The sequence below is a fragment of the Centruroides sculpturatus genome, unplaced genomic scaffold (genome assembly GCF_000671375.1).
Source record: "Centruroides sculpturatus isolate CEXI.00-Female unplaced genomic scaffold, Cexi_2.0 scaffold1001, whole genome shotgun sequence".
NCBI lineage: Eukaryota > Metazoa > Arthropoda > Arachnida > Scorpiones > Buthidae > Centruroides > Centruroides sculpturatus.
This window is the reverse complement of record NW_019385336.1, coordinates 204,257-205,947: the sequence shown is the minus strand read 5'-3', so window position 1 is coordinate 205,947 and position 1,691 is coordinate 204,257. Positions and strand designations below refer to the sequence as shown.

The 1,691-nt window shown below is 29.2% G+C and overlaps 1 protein-coding gene and 1 pseudogene across 1 annotated transcript in view; both read left to right on the top strand.

The window, feature by feature from the left end:
- Positions 1 to 685, top strand: part of LOC111637796 — a 7,453-nt pseudogene extending 6,768 nt beyond the window's left edge.
- Positions 686 to 742: 57 nt separating this feature from the next.
- The window catches only part of LOC111637795, a 6,325-nt gene continuing 5,376 nt past the window's right edge, over positions 743 to 1,691 (top strand). Inside the window, 1 exon segment of the mRNA XM_023383358.1 lies at positions 743 to 757. Within this exon segment, the coding sequence (XP_023239126.1) occupies positions 743 to 757 (15 nt within the window).

Genomic DNA, 1,691 nt, shown 5'->3' with positions numbered 1-1,691 from the left:
ATGAGCCGTTTATTTTGAAAATGGGGCAAGTCCAATTTTTGTTATTGCGAGATATTTAAAGGTTTGCATTTCAATAAATTTAAAAATATTGGTAAGTATTAATAGATATATTTTTAATATTTTGTGGTACCAGATAATGTAAGTTTATAATCCAATAGTGTTTACAGTGCTGACTAAAAAAAGTAAGAGTTTCATTATAACTAAATGGACTTGCCTCACTTTCAAAATTAATGAATTATTGTAATCGTTCATTTAATTGGGAATTTTTTCAGTTGCATCAGCCTTTTTTTAATAATAAAAACGAAATACTATTCAAATTTTTATAAATATTTATTCATTTGATAAAAACTGACACAAAACAAAGAATATTCTAGTAGAAAGTATAACATAACCAAAAAAAAATTCAGTTTTATTAAGAATTTCAATGAAATTATACATTTTCAGTTTATACGTAGGTATAATTAAATGAATTTTATTCAGGATTTAACATTTTAAATATTCATGATGAACGGGAGGTATATATGGTAATAAATCCATCATGTCCTTGTATTTTTCAGATGTAATAGATCTCTGTTTTTCATACAGAAAAGATAACTTTATATTTCCGAAATTACTTGGTCTTCCTGGTTGTGGTGACAAATCGATAATTTTAAATTCAGCATCTCGTTCTATCGAAGTTTTGTAGAACATTTTGTATGGTGCATCCCTTGTAAATCTGATCCAGCATATATTTAACCAATTCATGGTTTCTCCATCGGTATTTTTGTTTCTTTTTAAAATTGCTTTCCCCAGAGGTTGGGTTGAAAAAAAAATTTTGCGTTTTATTTCATGTACTAAAAATTTATTATGTTTTCGACAATTTCGTATTAGTTTATAGTAATCCTGGGGAATATACAAGGAACTGGCTTTCCGGATTGTCATTTCTACCACTCCAAAATCACGATCGTTCGGTAAAAATGAATGTCCTGACAATAAAACTTTGTGATTAATGATATTTATTTTATTGTCACCAGACTGAACAATTTTCATCCACATTAAGGCCTAACTTTATGTTTCTATTTCGGCCAGTGTACATGTCACTGTAAGATATAATGTGTTTTTGGGTTGTCACAGTCTGTAAGTGTTTCAAACAGCAAGATGCTACTTCTTGTGCTCCTCGGGAAGCTATAGTTTCATCCCAAACATACATACTAACTTCATCATTATGAAAATTGTGGAAGCCTTGATTCAATACATACATAATTCCGCTTATATTTCTCGGTGTTGGAAGTAAACCTATTATTATCGAAACACAAAATTAAGATATACTTTTTGTTATTTATGAAATATTGTACAACCACCGACTTTCAATATCAAAGATAGATAGATAGAAACACCCTAGATTTCAGACATAATGTCAAACGGCCACATTTCTTCACCATACAGCAACCGGAGCTAAATTTTGCCGTAATATATGCGGTCAAAAATAATTTCAATTTAAGATGGACTTGCACCACTTTCAAAATAAACATATTTTCAATACTGTTAAGAGCTAAAACTTCCATCTCCCAAATACTAGAATCTGAATTTTTTTTTACTATAAATTGTTTACGCATAAAAAGATCATAACAAGTTTTATCTATAACTACCATTATCTCCATTTTTTTCAAAAATGGACTTGCCCCACTTTCAAAATAAACGGCTCATATATT